Here is a 19,711-nt window from a genome sequence, read left to right as displayed (position 1 = left end):
TAAATCGCAATTTCTACAATTATATAAAAAATATGCCAGTTTTTATATAATTATATTCTCTTTATAAGTTTTTAATTTAAAGTGTAACGACCAATAAACTATCTACTATTACTAATTTACTGACAAAGTTCAATTACTGATAATGGTATCAATTTCGAATTTGAGAAATCAAGTACACGTATTAAGAGAATATATGTTTCGTAAAGATGCAGTATAACGTTTTAAGAGAGCTCCTGAATTTTTGAGTGAATTTAATAATAAACTTAGAACTTATCTTAATTATGGCATTTATAATGTTATAATGGATGAAAGAAATATGTAATGTAATTTTAGAAATATTTATTTCTAAATATTGGTTATCCTTTTTTTGTATCCATATCATAACCATTTCATACCGTCAACTATCATATTCATTCATCACTATTATAATATGATTAGACCTGCAATAATATTGTATTAAAATAAAATTATAATAAAAAACATATATGTCTCAATTTATATGACAATGGTAACTGCAGTAATTGCAGTGACAAACATAACGCTAATCATAATGCTAAGATATTACTCGTATGCAACGAATAATCACGGTGCAGCAGCAACAAATGAATCATGATTGAAATCCAGTAGAAATTATCGTGACACAACAATCAGTAAAGATGACAATCAGCAACATATGAAAAGAACATCGCGACTACCTTAATTTGATATGCAATAACGATGACGCAGCAATGTTGCGATTTGTCACGCTTTATTAATTTAAAAATTCAAAATGATATATCTAACCGATGTCCATGTTGCTCCATTGCTTTGTTTCATATTAGGAAGATGTGCAAAACAAAGATTAAAGGAATGTTAGAACTAAATTAACTTAGTAAAAAAAAACGTCTCTGAAATATTTCATTTTTTGTTTTTGACATATTATATCTTTTAAAATAAAAAACATTTGTTAACATATTACATTTTTTTTTTAAAGAAAGTTGAGTTTTCCACTCTCTTTCTCTTTTGTTTTGATCATTACTTTCTTGAATTCCGAAACGAATATGAAATAATCACTCATTATTCTTTTCAAATCCAATAACATATATCGCTCTCAACTTAAAGTTCCTTCCTATTTTATTAAATTCCCTACTTAATAATATATTATGCAAATTTGCACACGCAATGCGCATAAATGCACTCGTTTATATACAACTTTAGAAAAGACAAACCGAGTCGCTAAAAGGCTATAACATTTTCTTCTTTCTATTAGAAATATTCAAATAATTCTTTAATTAAAAAATTAATTACTTTTAGAACCAATCGAGATTATTTTATTCCGGATGCCTATAAATTTTTTAGTACATTGAATTTCGATGATAATATCATTATTAAATAACATTTTATCTTTCCTATCACTTTCCTTGATAATTATGCACGCTTTATTATGCTTATACTTTAAATCCTACCGCATTGAACATTACCGTTCGATTTCGTTCAACGACAACAATCGAACGATTTCGTTCAAAATCAAATAAAAGTGATTAAACAAGAATTTGCAACAAAAATCATAAATTTTAGTAGAAAATAATTTTCTAGAACGTTAAATTTGACTTACCGAAAATTTATCCTTAAACACGTTTGTTCTTTAAACAAATTTCAACATTTTCGCATTCAATTAAAAAAATATATGGTACATGTAAGATATGTAAAAAAATACGTACAAAATTTAAAAATTCTTTTTATAATAAAAACGGTATAGCCTTTGATCGACTCAATTAAAAGATATCACTCGCATTTTTACAACAGAGACATCTCACCATGTCAAACTTAACTCGCTACGCAGCTCGTCAAAACGCACAGATTATAATTCCCTCGTCGTATTAATTCGTGAAAATCTTGACACACACTTGATTAAACGTTCGCTTGCACACTTCGGTGTAAAAAAAATGTATCGATTGAACGTTGAAATGACGCGAATCGATTGTTTACTTAAAGAAACCATCGTAAAAAGATTACTCTAAAAATATCAATTAAATCTGGATCTAAGCTCTTCGAGTCGCGCCACTTTTACATTAATCGAATGTCCTCCTGAACATTTAATATAAACTACGCTGCATTTATCGCGTTTCTGGGATCTTCGGATATTTAGCGAATTATTAAAAAGCACCGGGAATTAAACAACCTATTTACACGCAGAAATTAGAAGCAGGATTCTCATAAAATCCCTTAGTGCACTTCGAGCGCATTCTAATTCCTTTTTCCGCTCTCTGTTCTGTATTTTTGTATTTAGTATATTTCACAAGCTCCGAAATCAAGTGTGACGTCAAAAAACCAAATTAATCAACAACTTAATTGTAATTTAATTACAATAAGCAATAATTCAAATCGTGTTACAAAAGAAAATAAAAGAGAAACTTCTAAAACTTCTCACGAAAAAGCGAATCTATTGAACGAATCTGGCTTCTAATTTCCCTGATCGATCCTCTGGTGGGTCTACGCAAATTTCATCGCGCTGGATCACACCAGATTTCTATCCAGCAGTCCCCCGAGTAGATCCGATCCCACTTGAAGCAAACCCGTGGATCCGTCGCGGATCCAGTCGAAGCCGTCGAAGGATGCCATCGCGGACGTCGTGGGAGAGACTATGGGAGTTGTACCGCCGTTTTCCCCGCCGCCGCCGCCGCCGGTGAAGGGCCCGATCAAGTGCTTCCTGGTATCCGGACTGAGGTGATCCGGCAAAGATATGATGTCTGTATTCGCGCAATGCGGCACCATCTGATTGTCCACGTTGATGGACAACGGGCTCAGGTTCCTCGACAACTGAGTTGGCACATTGCGGGAATTCATTAGAGGATCCTAAAAGAATGAAATTACTGTTAGTCGAATTGTCGTTTTTACGCGGGGTACGTTTAAAAAGCGAGGACGAGTCGACGAATTTTTACAATTAAGCATGAACTGAAATTTTGCATCTTAATTCATTTAAAAAGATATCTAATTTAAAACTGATTATTACAAAAGTTTTTCATTTTAGCTATTTAAAAAAGCATGTGATATAATATTGTGATATAATTTAAAAGGTGTAAAAAAAAAAATTCGTCGAATTTCTATTGATCCTCGTCTTATCATTATACATAAATAGCTACAATTTTTTAACTCTTCAAAAGCTTAAAGTTAATTAAGAATTTAACTTGACAAATGAGTTTGTTCTTTTTGGCCGACTTGAAGGAAATAAAACATTGCTGCGTTTCGCGGAAAAGGAAAAAGGATAGAGCGGGAAGATTGTGCTGATAAGTGGCGCATTAAGCGCTTTTTAACGCCTTCGGCGCCCTTCAAGAACCTCAATTCTCGTCGTTCGCGTGACTCTAGAAGCATTTAATAAATGTAAATGAACAACTACTGAGCAAAGCGACTGTGACTATCGCGTCGCGTGATCTAGACGTAGGCGAGCCTCGTGCAGATCGTGAAGGACGATAGCCACTCCGTATGCCGATCGCAATCCTTGTTATCGAGGTAATGAAAAAATTTAACGGCCACGTATTCATTGTCCAGTAATTGACATATTTGTCTGATATATCGTTTGTCCGATATTGACTTGTCGTTTCTTCTAATTATTTGGTGAAAATTATTTTGTAATTTAGAATCAAATAATTGATATAAGCACAAGTAAAGAAATTGATTAAAATCGGTATCTAAAACTAACACAAGTAAAATTCCAAAAGGAATTATTTAAAATAAGTTAATTTTCTTTCCATAAATAGATGTTTTTATTTTGAACAATTAAATATAAACTTCTACCATATTTATATCTGGCAACATTTTAATTTTCTTAAAGAGATTTGAATTTTAACTAAACTTTCAGATAAGCTAATTATAACTCGATAAAATAAAATTAAAAGGTGTTTAATTATACCGTCTGTCTGAAACTTGTTGACTCTTGGCAGATTTGATTTTCGGTAGATTTGACAAAATTTGATAAAATTGCGAGTCAGAATGCGACAGTTGAAGGTGGGAGGAAACGAAACGCAGCTGATCAGGTGATTCGATGTTCCATGTATTTCCATACATAACATTCAATCAACAATTCCATATACTTTGCAATTTGTGTACATAACATGGCTCTAAAATACAGCTCGTTTAATCCTAGGATGCACTCCAAAGCAACGCTGCTTATATAATTATCACGCATACAACTCTAGAAATGTTATAATAAAATTCGTTTCTCTTTCTTTTTTCCTCATAATTACATAGTCTTTGTATTCATTTTTAATATGAGTAAGAGCGTTAGTCATCTATAAACTATATATATATATATATTTATATATATCTTTTGTATCTAAGATAAACATTGAACGCAGCGCATTTTAGGATTAAACGACTAAGCGAAACTACCTCGCTTGTCTATGACTCCTTCTCTTCGACCCGCGATTCGCAACAAACTCATTTTTCCTGCGTCTCTTTCTGTGACGGCGCAACTTTACACTCTCTCCTTCTCTATCTTGAAATCTCGAGGAACAGGCGGACGTATAAAAAGTAGGAAGAACTTCCATCGGCTCGAGATCGCGTTCGGATACCGCAAAAACTAGCATTCACGCCGCCTCCTTTGGCCGCCTTCTCCTACAATCTCAATCTTGCAAAAATCGACCGCGTAATAGTCGGTGAATTTTTCGTTTTCGAGTCGCATGCAAATTTCCGCTCCGGGAGAATCGACAAAACGACAGCCAAAAGAAGGCAGCTCTTCGGGCGCTCGCTTCCTCCCGGAAGCGTCCTCACGCGTTCCCGATGCCCTTCGCCGTCGGCTTCGGCTTCACCAAGCAAACGTATCCCGCACTCACGTCGCAGCCGGAAACCAGGAGATTCATTAGCACGCTGCTGCCGCCGGCGCCGCAGGTGGGATTCCTCCTCCGACTCGTCGCGTCGATCTTGTCTAGGCCGTCGCCGATACCGCCGCGATTCTCGCCCCCGCCTCCTCCCCCGCCGCGGTCGCCCTCCGTCTCGACGAAGTCGATGATGTCGTCGAGGACGCGAGCGCGCTGCTTCGAAACGTCCCCGCGACGACGTTCGCCGCCGCCATCGCGAGTGTTGCCGTCGGGCAGAGTTGCCGTCTGCGATACGATGCTCGACATCTGCGACGAGACAAGGCGGCGCAAAAGCTGGCTGCCGCAGGTGTTGCCGAGACTCGGCGGCGACTTCTTGTGAAGCGCCGTCGGCAGCCGCTGCTGCTTCGTCACCAAGGTATCCTCGAGATTTAAATGCTCGAAAGATGAATCTTCGCACTTAAGACGCTTGTACTCGCTCTCTGAGTCCGTGTTAAATCCAGGGTGAATGCGTTTATTGGGACGCTCCGGATTAGAGGACCATCGATCGGACTCGAAGAGTGTGTCTGCAAGATCAAAATAAAACGTGTACTATTATATAACTCTCTCTACAATTACTGGACATAACATTTACATACCTAATTTAAATATCTAAAGTTAATAATAAACTATCAATATAATTTGTCTGCAAATATAAAAAATGAATAAAATAAGTATAAATGAATAAATCGATGAACGAGAAAAAAGGGCACACGCTTACTTTTTCTTGGTGCTTGTCCCAGTATCTGCGTCGGATTTAGCAAACCTCCGCCGTGATCGTTGTATCGCCGCGACACCGCTTGATCGGTTCGCAGCAATTGTGCCAGACTGGAATCGGAATTACGTTGCTCTCGATCGTCGAGAAGCCTGTCGAAAAAGAAACAGCAAGATGAAAACGGAGCATGAAGAAAAATTCGTATTTCTTTTATTTTGTCTTTCGTAGCTTCTATTATTTTAAGCAATTTTATATAATTTATTTTGTAGTTATTTATATCATGATTTGTAATTTTACTATTACAGCGCAAATTTTTTGTAATATAGATCCAATTAATGGTACTCACCATTTCGAGGATCCTTTGTCGACAGATTGCGATGAGCCCCACATGACCATGTCATCGTTAATGAGGAGCTCTAACGCCTCGTCCTGGTCCGACATCGGAATATAGGGCGCTCTGAGCGCCAACTCTTCATCGCCTATGCTGTCGCTGATACCCAACATAAGCATCTCGTCCTCGGAGAGTCCATCGCCGCCGCTACCTCCTGTGGGACTACCCAGTGAGTCCACGCTGCGCTCAGGACTCTGAAACAATCGTTTATATGTTAACACAAGCGGCGATAATATTTAATTTTTTAGAAAAAAAGAATTTGAAATAAATTTTTAGTAAAAACAATTCTCTGCAATTCACTTACATGCCGGTACTTCGAGAGGGACGGCGAAACGGTGTTCGGGCCGATGCCGCAGGGACTTCCGGGCGAGTCGCCGTACATGAAGGGATCACTACTGGCCAGACGGTCGACCGCGTCCTTGGTCCTGGTAGCGGCGTCCACCAGATCTGCATCCTTGAGAGACGCCGAGAGATCCGCGGAACGTAACTCCGGCATCAGAGTGTCACCTGGACTCAGCAGGGGACAGCTGTAGTTGCCGAAGATAAACTCGTCCAGCATTTCCGACAGGAAGGGACTGTCCTCCAGGGGTACGCACACATCGCCGGCCGTGGGTGCGAGATGTGTCAGGTCCTCTGGCTCGTCCTTCAACACTGCGAAACGCAGAAAACCTCATTTAACACTTGATAATCTTTAATAAAAATTTTCGATTATTGACCGGGTGATTAAACGTCGACCAGAAAGGAGGATGAAAACGATCTCATAAATAATGAGAAAAATTGAAAAAATCCGAATCAGAAATTTCGTTAAGAATACCATTTAAGTCATAACTTTCGTTCTGGAGAGTCAAATTAAATCTACAATTGGATCGAAGATGAAAAAAAAAAAAAAGAAAATAGCATGATACCTAATTCTCACGAATTTCTCTCATATATTTTTCTTCAGACAGAATGTTCACGGATCGCGGAACGGGTGCTCCGTTAGAGAACGATAAATAATTCTCGACTCATGCGTCATATCTTTCCTTATCTTTTTCCCCTCCGAGCCTCTTTTTTTTCTCGCGAAAAATCGACAATACGGACGGAGGGTCTACTTTCTGGTCTTCGCTGGCGGAAAAGACTCGATTTTCTTTCTCGCAGAGGGAAATACGCACTAGTGAGACCCGGCTGATCCTCGCTGAAAGTCAAGAAGCCCTTGTTCATGTCCTCGGTGCGAGGCGCGAAGATGCTCGCCGTGGCCGTTTGCGGTCGACAGGATAATTGCGACTGTTCCTGCTGTTGCTGCTGCTGTTCCTGTTGCTGCACGGCGGCCGCGAGCGGTGCGAACAGATGTCTCGTGACCGACTGCGGACGATCACAGTGTCCAGCGCTGTCCGATGAATCGCTCACCACCGTCGGTTTATCCTGAAACAAAGATCGCACGATCGATCTTTAGAGGGGAAGAGGCCAAAGATACGTTATTACGGTTTGAGATAAGAGGCGACAGTTATCCTAGAGTTTACCACATCAGCACTTGCTATGTGGAGACAAGACTTTCTAACTGAGACTTGGACAAGAGTAATTGACCGATAACTTGAAAATTGCAATCTAAAATCTCACATTAAAATATCCGCTTTTAAAAAATTTTTAAATGTTATCGGTCAACTAGTTTCGTTTAACTATACTTTTACTTTAAAGCTGTTGTATATTTTTTACGTAAAATTGATAAAATATACGACAGGAGAAAAGTGTAAAAGATTGAATCTAAATTTTTAGAAATTTAATTGCATCCTTGAAAATTATTAAATTATTTGAGTTTATTTCTGTAAAGAATCATACAAATATAGAACATTTCCATTGCGCTAATCGTTCCCAAAATATAAGATATCTCCTTCAAGAGAGAAAAATATCATTTATTTTTTCTTTATCATTCTAAGATGATAACGATGTATAAGTAATGGGATTATACATTGATAAGCGACACTCACTCGACAAACATTTCCAATAAACAATAATTAGATGAAGAGAAAGAAGAAGATTGAAAATCATTCATATATTATTTCAAATATCTTAAAAAAGTAGCGATTATTATATAACAAAATAAGTCTTTTATACTAATTTAATCATCGATTAAACGATTCAACTTGCAATCAGAAAAAATTCCCAGCAATTTTCTATAGTTTCTTAACAAAAATCTTAAAAATTCTAAAAAATCAAATCTACTCGCATATCGAAAGGCTCGTGGTACCTGGAATATGAAGGGTGTCTTCTTAGCGAAGGACTGCCGGCAGTTCAGTCGGTTCACCGCTGCCGGCTCGTCGTTCTCCTTCAGCGACTCCTTAATCGACTCTTCCAGGGACTCCTTGAGAGCCTGCACGAACGCCTTCTCCTCCTGGGCGTGTTTCGGCAAGGCGTCGTCCTTCCGCGAATCGTCCTTGCAGCCGGCCTTTACGTCGACCGAGCGGAAGATCGACGCGGTGACGGCGAACGGTCGATCGTTGGACTCGTCGTCGACGGCCGATTCCTCCGCGGGAGGAATCTCCTCCTCGTCGTTGGTCAGCGACACCTGATTCGAGTCTGTCGTCGATATGGAACGTGGTGGGCCGGTCGGCACCAGGACCGGCAACGGTCTCTCTATCTTCACCAGATCGGCGTCGCTGTCACGTGCGGCCAACTGGCGCACGCTGTACACCTCATCCTCGTGCTCGATCCCACTGCAAGCAAAATCACGAACCGCCTGCGTGGATAACGTGCCCATATCTATGGGACTCGTTAAAACACGAAAGCTTGGCTAGGAAGATCGAAGGAGATCAACGGACGCCAAGGAGGAATAATAAGATGTCACCGACGCGAAGCTTAACTTGAAGATTCGCGATTCCGACTTAATTTCAATTCGATTTTTAAATTTCTTGATATAATTTACTCGTCGACTTTTTTAAATAATTATACGATGAATTGGATTAAAAACAAGTTCTTTTCTCTCTTTTCCGCGGAAGCTAAAAATAAGATGCCCAATGATAATATACGGACTGATGAGTATATTCATCTCATTATTGCCATCGTTCTTGTTTCGAAATGCATGGAAACGTACGTAACTCATCAGAATTCCCTTTAACGTGTTCTTATCAAACGGCTCTGACAGTCGGACGATACCGCGGTTACGACACGCAACACGCGATACGCAGACGTACTCGACGTTTATCAATCGCGAAATCACGCGTGCATGATTCTGAAACTCGCTGTTGTACAGTCTATCACGAAATGTTCCATACGTAAGCACGTGCACATTCACGAAATCATTCGCTGCCATCCGACAACATCTGGGGTACATACACAAGCAGCTGTCAATTGGGCAAACATGACTCCGGAAGTTTAAAATGGGCCGACAGAACGATTAAGCCGAGCGAAAAATTTCTCGGAGGCGGGACGAGCGAAAAAAAGACTGCTTTTAAAACGTCAAATCCACCCGCTTATCTAACGATTATTATTATTTGCCTAATGGTAATACGTAAGTGGTAATACGTAATGCAAGACGTAATAACGGGATGTGTATTTATCTCCAATAAATTTCCAAGATTAATAGTTATTAAAAATTTTTCATAAATTTTATAACAACAATTTTATAACCACAAATATTAATTAAATATTTTCATTGTAATTTAATAATAAATGTAATAATACCGATTCTAACGGTATTAACCAATTAACTAACAGTTGTAACTTAAAATAGCGTATAATTTTCTTTTTGAAATTTATTCGTCAAGAGTTATTCAGGGATATTCTTTTGTATTAATAAAAGTATATATAGCTATTGCTTCGAAAATTTCATTTGACGCTTTAACTGTTTCTAAAGTTTCCATTCACGAGATACGCAAGTGCATCTGCACCCGAGAGAGAAGCAGAAAGATATGAATTAAAAAACAAAAATTTCACTCGAAACGTCCGAAAATCCGTGTTCTATTTTTTCGAAATAAATTTTAAATAAGTACAAATCTATCGCTATATGCAAGACTGCAGTGAATTTTATCGCCAATGTAAACTTACTGTGTTACGGAATTTTGGAGAACATTTGAAGTTGTCCGCCCGATTTGTATCACTTCTCTAAACTTCTACGTCCCAAATATATATATACAATTCGCAGAAATCGCAGAAATATATATATATATATTGTATATATATACAATTGCAATCGATCGTTTCTACCGCACTTTCGAGATACCTTCCTCCTACCGCCTCACGCAATCAGTTGCGGATGCACGCGTGAACCGACCGCGCGACACGCACCACGCGCTGCACGCACATCACTATCTCACCACTCCCACCGTCCCGGATCATTCAGCATCCATTCGGACTTTCGTGCTCCCTGACGACGGGCGCGTCGTTGCCCTCGTGCACTCTGTCTCTCTTTTTTTTTCTCTCTCTCTCTCTCTCTCTCCCTTTCTATCCCATTCGACTGTCGCGAAGCGCAATCACGTCTCTCTCTCTCTCTCTCTCTCCTTCGGCTCGAGACAGAAGGCTCGCTGTAATCACGAGAACGCGCTTATGTAACTGACGGCTCGTGACTGCCAATCGACGTCTTTTTCCACGCGTCGCGCTCCGCGCCGCGACGATTTTCCGCGCTTTTAGAACGATCACGGGGAAACGCGTGTTACTTCACAACGGCAACGCGACGGTTTCCTCGCAAGCAACGTCTCGAACGTCTCTGAAAAAAAAAAGCGTCGCGATCTACAAGCTCTGAAGGACCGATCTTGGGTTCGCTCTCGCGGGATTCGCAAGGTTTCGCGAATTTCAAAGGTTTTGCCAGTCGACGTATCTTTCCACTCGATGACTGACAAGACACGCCTCGCGAAAGAAACCGCCGGTACTTCTCCGTAAAGACCGTAAAGCGATATCGACTATAAGCCATCTGTTACGTCACGTTACATGCCATTGCGTGTGAACATTGCCGACAAACATCGTTGATTCATTCAACGTATGTATACGATCTTTTTATAAAGTGTATCCAGTCGCTATTCTTAACCTTTGACACGTTATTATTTTCGAAACGGGATTAAAATAGAACTGTAGCAACGTGCGAGAAAACGGCAGGGAAGCGTCGAATAAAATTAAAAGGAATCTACAACAAACGGCGATCCAACTGGCAACAGTAGAGAACTGACTCATGAAGAGAAAAACGGTAGTCGAGAAGTCGAGTGAAATAATACAAAAGTCTCTACAAAGGCTCTATGACGATCTAACTTGACAATCGTACGACCTCGAGGAATTATAAAGTTCGCAAACAATGAAATGCAACGACCCTCGATTTTCACTTTTTAGCGTTTCCGAGCATTTGGACGAAAAAAAATCGAAGAATAGAACGGCGAAAAGAATCGACAATTAATCGTTCAATGCCGGCATAATAGGTCTCGCAAGCTCGCTTACGTAGGCACGATTACGCCTGCATTTTTCTTCGATCACACGAGGCACGGTTAAAGTTAATCCGGCCTTAACCCTGAAGATAACCCCGGATATATTATATCGGTCTAAACAACGTGCAACGTTGCCTCGCCTGTAGCCGTGCGCGATTTAACCCTTTGGCCCTCGCAAGCTTCGAATATTTTCAGCTCGACCGACCGATTTTTCCTGACAATGTGCGTTATATCTCGTACATTACTTTATGCAATATCGAACGTAACGGAATTACATAATATGTACATTTTATCGGGTAGTATTTATGTGCTTGACAGAGCCGAAATTGATAAAAAAAGATAAAAAGAGTGGATAGAAAAAAAAATATCCGTCTATCACCTTCTGATTTAAACTTTTTAGGGAAGAGAATCTCTAAATGTATAAAGTTATATAACTGCAAAATTAAAGAATAACTTTTAAGCGCTTGGTACAACTTTGATCTTAAATTATGCTCGCGATTGTCGTAATGCTAATTAAATTACTTACATCCTGCCTCTAATCTTACTAATACTCAAATTACGAGACAACTCTCTTCTGCGTCACGCCAAAAGCAACCTGACTGTCATTCACTTCTCGTATATCTGGTTATTTTATTCTTGGCGAGGAAAACTTCAATCGAGATCCCCGCTGATATCAGCACGTGCGGCACGCGCACGTGTGCGTATACACGATTTTACGCGAATTTCTCCGTGAGCCTTTCCTCCCGCGATCGCCGGATTCGCAGACCGTCGCGCCGCGCCGCGCCGGCGAGGATCCGTCGCGGATGATTCGTCGTGTGCACGTATCTACGCGAGCACTAAGTGACTTTAACCGGTCGCAACGGCTCGGTAATTGCCGCAAATTGACCAGCGGATCCCAAATGTGTGGCGGGACGCGTGTGTGGCGGAGCGCGCGGATTATACGTGCAAAATCAGATACGCGCACATTAGAACCGCGAGAACCTCCGCATATGTACACGCGTCACTGTGTGTGCTGTATGCGCGCGCGCGTCGTGTGTGTGTGTGTGTCTGTCAAAAATCTGTTTGGATTAAAGAATTCGATCGGGGAAACGAACGAACGCGTTATCGGGTTCGAAAATATCTGCGTACAAACATCAGCCGTAAAGTTATCCTGAGAACTTAAATATGCGATAAGATAATTGTCACGAACGTGGCAAACGTGGATATAAATTAGATGAAGTGAGTGAAGCATTGAACCGTAACGTCTTTATTTGTACTTATATCAATGCATGATTTATTTTATTTTATAACGTTCGTATTTTTATGTCTTTTATGTCTGCGTATATTTTCGTACCAATTTATACAGCCCGTACAAAATACGAGATTACATTTTCGGGTTCTTTGTTTCACGATTTTTCTCACGTTCACTCGTAATTCGATTCGAACACTTTATTTCTGCAAAGTCCAAGCGCTCCGCTTCTCCTCGCCAACAACTGGCGACGACTCGCACGCGTATTTTATTGAAATAGCCTACATTTGTCCGTTCGCTCTCTCGATTGGACCTAATTCCAAGGGACGAAACGACGCCTTTACGTGTACGTTTCTTGCGCGGATAATTGAATAAAGTTGACTTTTGCGCGAACAAACAATCACGAGACCTCTCCGGATGGGATGTCTTTATAAACTGCATCGAGTCAATGCACTTTATGACAGCGCGTTTAATCTCTTAGATTAGAGAATTTAATGAAAAATGATCCAATACAGTTCTGTCTGTATTAAAATATGGGATTTAATAGCTAACAGAATATTGGAGATTCAATAATTTGATAAATTACGTTGAATGAAAGACACTAACGAGCCCGTTTACAGCGAGTCTCGTTTCCGTTACGGATGATTTAATTGCGAAGTTGATTGACGAGCTATTTGATGTATAAAGTTAACGATGATAGTGAAATATCTTTTAATGGACTTCGTAAATGTCAACGTGTCGTAAACTAAGTACAGGAAATCCAGATATTACAAATTCCTCAGTATCATTTTTACATTGCAGACTAAAAGGTACTTTCCGAGTTTTGCATCACATTTACGGATTTATGTCCTCCGTTCTGATAAAAGAATTTCCTTGTTCTCCTTCTCCCTCACACGTAATAATATATAACTTTATCGCGATCCCGGAGCGAACCCTCCGGGGTCACAAGGGTGTTCGCAGTACGTAACACACCAATGAATGGAGAATAAGTACTAAGGTACAGCTGAAGTCGGGCTATAATCGAGTTCAATGAAAGCACAAATAAAATTAGCAAATTTTCTTCACGAGAAAGCGAGAGAAAAAGGGAAAACGACAGATTAAAATTAAGCAACCTTTTCTTGTGCAAGACGAGGCGCTGTCGCGAACGATAATCTTTGTCATTAAGATAATCGACGAGGAGTCCAGTCGGGGGAGTCAGAGATAAGGAAAAAAAGCACCGCGCGGAAAGAAGCGAGAGAAATGTAGGCGGAGTAGACAGAGGGGAGAGAGAGGTGGTCCCCAACGGTCCCACGTGCTCTCGCTTGCGCAAGCCGGCCGTCACTCTATTTTTAATCCCTCCCCGATACCCGACCGCATATTTAACCCGCACCTAACTCAACCCGATCTCCGGTGACGACGGCGACGGCGGCGGTCGAGCGGACGGGCGGGCGCGCGCGCGCGAAACTCGAGCGGTTTGTTGTGAGTTCGTCGGGGCAATCACGCGAGTCGAGTGCAGCGGCCAGGTTGGCGCGGCTCTCGAGGTCGATGTCGCGCGATGCCGCCCCGCGGTTGCACCACGTTGTCCCATTCGGCAAGAATCGATCTAGATTCAAGGTCGCTCGATCTACGCGCAGGCTCGACACGGTTAAATCGAGAATAATATATTTTAGAATATTACATTGATATATTACGTTGCGACAAATTAGTGCAGCCCTTGGCGCAATAAATTGCGCGATAAACAATTCTCCGTCGCACGTCCGGTTATCGATGAGAATTCATGAAAAATGTATGAAACCTTTTTCATTCTGTTTCTCGAATTTCTTCCCGGAGTCCCTCTTACTCTTACTAAATTCACGACGGTTCCATCGATTGAGACAGAAGACTTGGTTTATTATCCGACATAAATTTTTCTCTCAGACATAAAATTATGATGCGAGCCACCGTACATGTTAGAATTAAGTGCGCCACGCGGAAGTGAATTTTATTTCGCGTCGGTACTTATGGTCCTTAATAAGCATTTCAATTTACGCTCATTGAACGCGCGCGGGCATAAACTCAGTCGGATATTCGAGCCCTTCAGCCGCTTTTAGAGCCGTACCGCGGGCTCTAAGTTGGTCGCGGCAAAACGTAAATAAGTCCTCATAAAGCTCGAGGCGGGCCACGTTTAGCGCTTATAGGCGACAAGGCGAGGCCAGGGTCTCGCGCGCCCATCCGCGGCGTGTTTACGGGCGGTTGTTTACAGTCCGGTCCCCGGTGTGTGCATAACCCACCCCGGTGTGCACATATAGCAAGATGCACTTTTAATTCTTGGACGTGTACCATTGCCAGACGCGAGATTTAGCACGCGCGTCAGGCCACGGTCGCGCCGCGGTACTCCGGCCGCAAAAAACGCGTATACTTATCGCGGAGAGCCAGACCGCGAACGGGAGGGAATATCGCGAAGGGATAACGAGCTATCCTTCCTGAATGCATACGCGCGAAATTTCCACCGAGGAAAGATCCCGCCTCTACGTCATTCTTGCCAAAGAGAACACGAAGAGTATAGCGCGAGTACTCCTTCACATCGCGCACTCTCCGCGACCAGAAAGGAATACGGATGTTGCGCAATTTATTCAATCAAAGTTATTCCGAAATATCGTCGTTCGTCGGGGTGCTCCGGAACGATCGGCGGGCCTCGACGAGTACGACTGTCGACGCTCCTTCTTTCGCGGGTGCCTGACGCCGCCGCCGCCGTCGCTGCCAGGCGTTACGTAACGATCAGGCCGCGATAACAGCCGCGCACCTTCGCCGCGGATTGATCGATGGACGGACCACTGTTCGATCTCGCGCACATGAACGTGTCATGCGTCACACGCGAGAGAGGATTTATTTATTATCCGTTATTATCCAATTTATTATAGGAAGATACCTTCTGTTAGCGTCCTTTAATTCTTTCCCTTATACCGCGCGCGCACTTCGAGGTTTCTATCTTTCTCTTAAGAGAACTCACTCGACTCTTATCGACTCCCTCACTCAGCTCGCAATAGATACATCTCCGCGGCACAATTGTAAATTATATTTTCGCGGCGCACTCGCAATTCTACCTTCGAAACCACCCGGTTTGCATAAATAAACTTCGCGGCGAACAATGGCTGAGAATCGTATGTTCTTGTCACTTCGCGCAAAAGAAGAATTGCAATATTTTAAAGTTCTGCTACTTTATTGTTCTCTTGTATAATATCTTTTTCTTTTATTTTGCTCTCTAAGATTGCGAAAGGAAAACTAACGACTTTGCGACACGCGCGAAAAAATAGTCGGGCTTTTAAAATGTAGGTTTTATTATTATTGACTCGTATCACTGTACCGTCCAACTTCTCGTAAAACATCACACACCACGCGATCTTTATTATACACAGAACGTGTTAGTCTGTGTGTCGCGAAATTGTCGCCAATAAATTCACTCGTTATTATTAGCTGTTGAATCTAGTCCCCGCGACGGCAAGGGGTAAATAACCGCGTGCGGATTTGCGAGAACGATCGACCGGCGTAAATCCGTATATCCTATAGTGGGCGCGGAAAAGTGGAAACAGCGAGAGGAGGAGGACTGGAGAGACGCACCGAGGCGCATCGGGTGAGTATCCCCGCGAATCGCGTGATTGCACAATCGAGTACGCCACACGCGGAATTCGCGGATGCCGCTGCCAGCGGATGCGTGAGAGCGCAATGGAATCCGGCCAAAAGTCTCCGCGCGCGTCTCCGAGGGACGACACCGTTATTAAATCGACGACGTAACGCGGGGGACCCGCGTCGGCTCTCTCTCTCTCTCGGTCGATCGGCTCGAACGAACCAGCCTTCTCGACCAATCCGCTAGTTCCCCACGTGTGAATACGTGGACCTTGATCCGGATATCTTTCGCGATCGATCGATTCTTCAATTAATATGGAAATAAGAAATACCGAACGAATCAAATTGTTAGAAATTTGTATAGATTCAACTTCGTACGATCCCGTTACGTCGCCGATTCTTTTTCAAACCGTCCACGTCTGATTTTTTAGTACAGATTCCTCGAGGACGCGAGACGCGTTTCGATCTTTGATCTTTAAACATTAGATCACGTCGAACCTTTGGATCTCTGAACGTACAAATTTTTCAATCTTTCGAGTCTTGAAGCTTCGAAGATTCATACGTTTCTCTTTCTCTCTCTCTGTAAGACTTTAAATGTCTGTAACTTTGATCGGATGTCTTCAAACTTTGGATTCCGGAAGTTTCATTCCACATTTGAATCTTTATATTTTACCTTCAATTTTCTGAATCGAGAGACTCTCAGATTTTTGGACATTCGAACCTTCAGATCCACAGCTCTTCAGATGTTCAACTGACGGAAATTTTTTTTTACAAACTTTCAACATTTAATCCTTACGATTTTTCTCTTTCAGGACATTTCGGGGAATCCTCTCGATCTTCAGACTCTCGGATGGTATTCTTCGAATATCCGCGCGCGAATCGCGAGAGGAGCACGCGTCGCTCCGACTGTTATCGCGATGGTTACGCGGCGTTTCGGCCGCTACGGCGGACTGAAAGGCACTGGCCAAGTCCCGTCGCCGTGCGGCTGCAGTCGCGCATCGTCACACCTCATTCTCTCTCTCCCTTCTGCTCCCTCTTTCTTTCTCTCTTTCTCGTCATTCAGGTATTCGATTTGCAAATCGCGACTTCACGCGGCCTGGCTCGCGAAGTCACGCCAGACCGTGAAAATTTCGCTTATGCGCCTCGCGTTATCCGCGTATCTCGGATCTCAAAATGCGTTGCGTTACACGTTACGCTAATCGGCTCGGTATATACCGAATAATTCACGAAGTACGTTCTTATTCATGCACATCGATCAAACGATAATGGCACGTGTAAAAACAAATTACGGCAATCAGGTAATGAAAGCTGAATGTGAATGTTTAATACGTCTGAACATTAAATACGCATTTCAGATTAATCAAAGAGAAAGGGCATAATATTATTCGTCCGCATTCTACAATTCTACCTTCGGAATTTTCTATTTTTAGTTCGCTCATATTTAAAAATAGATGCGTGACTATTTTTGTTATATCCTGCAGCAACCTGATTGAGGAACGAATCGATATAAGCGCGAGTTTCGGGATATCTCTCTGAGGGTCAGTAAATATTCAGATCGGAATCGTAATCGCGATTTTGCATATGCAAAACGCCGGCCGAGTAGCAAAATATCGTGAGAACTACGACTTCCTCCGCCGATGACGAATTCGACAGACGTTAATGTCACGCGATGCCGCTCGCAAAACTTCCAACAAGTTGTGAATGCGGTCTCGATAACTAGGCAGCAAATATTTGCGCACGTGTATGCTTTATGAAATTGCAAGCGCAAGTAACGCTGTTTATCTCTAAACATAGAGACCGAGAGTTGACATCGTTATGACTTTAAGTGGGGGACCTTTGGCGACCGTAGACGAGAGAGAGTCTCCGTCTCGTTTTTCTCCTCCGTTACATCCCGCTTACTTTATTTACATATACACACACCCCCGGCCATATATTTCGGCAATAACTTCTTCCCGGGGAAACCGATGGAAAAAACCTTTATATCGGTGAACGAATTTAAAAATAATACGGCGCCGCCGTGCCCCGCCATTTTAATTGAGGACATTGAACTAGCCCAAATCGAAGGCTTTGCTCCTGACAATAGTGATCGTCGCATTTTTATCTGAGATTCTTTTTCTCATTTTTTTTTAATCTCAAGGTGGATATTTGAACTGCTCGATTGTCAGAGCTCGCGGATCTTGCGGAGTTCTTTTAAAGAACCGCCGGATCGCATTCCTCTCTTTTCTCGCAGATCTCTCGACTATCTTTGCCTTTTAAATCCCGGGATTCATAAATCATTCGATTCTTCGGTGCTTCGATTTGCCGAACACGCGAGGGAGACAATCGAGGCATGACAGCGACGGACGATAAGCGACAGGTATCGATCGAGGCCATTCGATTCGAATCGATCTGACCGCAGTTTTTTCTCCCTCCCCTTTCCCATCGTTCCTCTGCCTGTCGTTGCTGAAAGCGATCCCTTATGCAATCGATCTGGTTAAGCTCTCAAGGTCTCGGAGTCTCTGCGCTCGATGCACGCTCGATGCACGGTCGGCGCAACGAGATGAAATAAAAATCACAGCCCTCCATTGGTACGCTGATAAAGGCGCTGATAAAGGGTCCAAAATAATCCGGCTTAATAAACTCGGCAATAAATCGCGTGCATATTATTTCTCAGAGAAATTATAATATTCATGATGTTAAATTAGCAACATAATTATTAATGACATTTTGCATAACGATAGCACGTATCATTGCTATATTTCAATTAGAAAAAAGAGAATAACTTTTAAATGTTTACGTTACTGTTTTACCGTACGTAAATAGTCTGAGTGACGAGAATTGAAAGAGAATTTAGGTATGCGTGTCGCATGTTATGAATCCAAGCAACCGCTCTCGTGATCGCCGAACTGCATCTCCTGCACTGCACCGGGTTAAATAAAAACCGTTCCAGCCGAACGGTTCTTTGACTTGAGCTGCGAAACGAAACACGCGACACGAGCCGTCAATCGGCTAAACGCGAGGTCGTTCCGCGTAACCGGGTCGAGATCAAAACCGTGTTGCGACTACGACGTCGATGGCGGCTGGCGTTTAAGTACGCGAGGTATTATTTTGAGATGCCGTAGAGAGCACGTGCTAGACGTCAACCCTCCGCGCCGATGCTGCTGCTGCTGCTGCTGCAACGCAAAAGCACTTTTCGCGCGCGATTTTTAGAAACGCTGTTGACGGTTCCCGACGACTGTCTGCAGCTGTACAGATCTCGTCTGCGTGCGAGATTTGTGTACCTCTTTTAAATCATTAAACTTCTGATTTATATGCACGTAATTTGCCAACAACGCAAACTACACGCTCATTGACAGACTATTTCTAAACTTTTATTTTCAAATCGGTATCAAATCAAGAGAGAATTTTTCACGCACAAGAGAGTTCAATATACGGAATATTATGTTCGATCAGGTGATTTAGGATAAAGAATATACAGAGCAAAGATTTTCGCCGGTTTCGTTTAACAACAAAATCTAAGAAGACTTTAATATTTATAAGTAGAAATTGGATAAAAGGAAAAACTATATAAAGTATGTATATATATATATATACATATAT

General features: G+C 41.9%; 1 protein-coding gene across 1 annotated transcript in view; it reads right to left on the bottom strand.

Moving 5' to 3' along the window:
• Nucleotides 1-324: 324 nt before the first annotated feature.
• Nucleotides 325-19,711, bottom strand: part of LOC105455341 — a 35,878-nt gene continuing 16,491 nt past the window's right edge. The window contains exons 9-15 of the mRNA XM_011698590.1: nt 8,163-8,628; nt 7,090-7,339; nt 6,243-6,589; nt 5,894-6,132; nt 5,554-5,699; nt 4,812-5,359; nt 325-2,835 (exon numbers count right to left, since the gene is read on the bottom strand). Of these exons, the coding sequence (XP_011696892.1) occupies nt 2,497-2,835; nt 4,812-5,359; nt 5,554-5,699; nt 5,894-6,132; nt 6,243-6,589; nt 7,090-7,339; nt 8,163-8,628 (2,335 nt within the window). The 3' untranslated portion in view covers nt 325-2,496. The remainder of the gene's footprint in view (nt 2,836-4,811; nt 5,360-5,553; nt 5,700-5,893; nt 6,133-6,242; nt 6,590-7,089; nt 7,340-8,162; nt 8,629-19,711) is intronic.

The sequence above is a fragment of the Wasmannia auropunctata genome, unplaced genomic scaffold, assembly GCF_000956235.1.
Source record: "Wasmannia auropunctata unplaced genomic scaffold, wasmannia.A_1.0 LD335903.1, whole genome shotgun sequence".
Taxonomy (NCBI): domain Eukaryota; kingdom Metazoa; phylum Arthropoda; class Insecta; order Hymenoptera; family Formicidae; genus Wasmannia; species Wasmannia auropunctata.
The sequence above is the reverse complement of the archived record's forward strand: the minus strand, read 5'-3'. Positions and strand labels throughout refer to the sequence as shown.